Source organism: Hippocampus comes, unplaced genomic scaffold, assembly GCF_001891065.2.
Source record: "Hippocampus comes isolate QL1 unplaced genomic scaffold, H_comes_QL1_v1.1 C16808452, whole genome shotgun sequence".
Classification (NCBI taxonomy): domain Eukaryota; kingdom Metazoa; phylum Chordata; class Actinopteri; order Syngnathiformes; family Syngnathidae; genus Hippocampus; species Hippocampus comes.
In genome coordinates, this window is record NW_017839325.1 from 1 (window position 1) to 905 (window position 905).

Consider the following 905-nt stretch of genomic DNA (forward strand, 5'->3'; position numbering starts at 1 on the left):
TTTTTTTTTTTTTACCTGTTATTAGACTGGAGACCAGTAAGGGTAGAACAAGCATCTGCAGCATTCTCATCAGTAGCTCTCCAGGGAAAGAGAAGTACTTCACCTCTCGATAGGACATCTTGTAGGGACGCAACGCAAAGCCCAAAATGATCCCTGAAAAGGCAACGGAGGTGAAGGAGCCTCCGTGTCATGTGAATGCTTTTTTCCGCCCCCTTCTGTTTAGTTTGATGAGGCATACTCACCTGCAATCACTGCACCGACCGTGAACAGAACAAAGGCATTCTTTTTTAGGAAAGTCTGGATGTCCTCTTTGGAGATCTCCTCCACTTTCCTCTTGGCTTTCATGGTGCGGATGTGGATGCCTTCTCTGAAACGCTGCATCCTGCACAGCACAAATTTACAGTCGGTGATGTTGAGAAGTCGATTTTGATAACGCATTTTGGGATGATTTTTTAAAATCTGATTGGTACACGCATGCACAAATCAAATACTAACAATTCATAAGCACCTAATGCAATGCACAACATGTGAGCCGGTCATTTCAAGGCAGAAAATTTGCTGTTAAGTACTTCTCAGCTAAGTAAGGCCTACCTTGCAGGTGTACTGAAAAAAGCTGTTGGGATTCTTTGAGGAACAGCCTGTCAAACTGCAGAACGCAGAATATGAGGAGAGATGGTGCTCTCCTACCCATACAATAATCGGGAGGAGAGAGAGAGCAAAAGGGACAGGGCGGGACACCAGAGAAGACAAATTGGAAAATGATCTCCCATTGGTCGCTGATCCCTCTGACACACTACCCTCGGCTTGGTGCTTTTATGTAGCCGTTTCCACCACATGAAATCAAACAGCTTTAGAGGATACACATAGCGGCACTGGGGACATGTTATAGTTTGAGCTGTTTCCAC

The 905-nt window shown here is 45.1% G+C and overlaps 1 protein-coding gene across 1 annotated transcript; it reads right to left on the bottom strand.

Moving 5' to 3' along the window:
• Positions 1 to 6: 6 nt before the first annotated feature.
• On the bottom strand, positions 7 to 899 carry LOC109509206 (excitatory amino acid transporter 1-like; the record flags this gene model as incomplete). The annotated part of the gene is made up of 3 exons (XM_019859089.1): positions 592 to 899; positions 243 to 385; positions 7 to 153 (listed from the first exon to the last, which is right to left on the bottom strand). Coding segments are annotated over exons 2-3 (286 nt in total), but the record flags the coding sequence as incomplete, so codon positions are not given.
• Between the last annotated feature and the right edge of the window lie 6 nt (positions 900 to 905).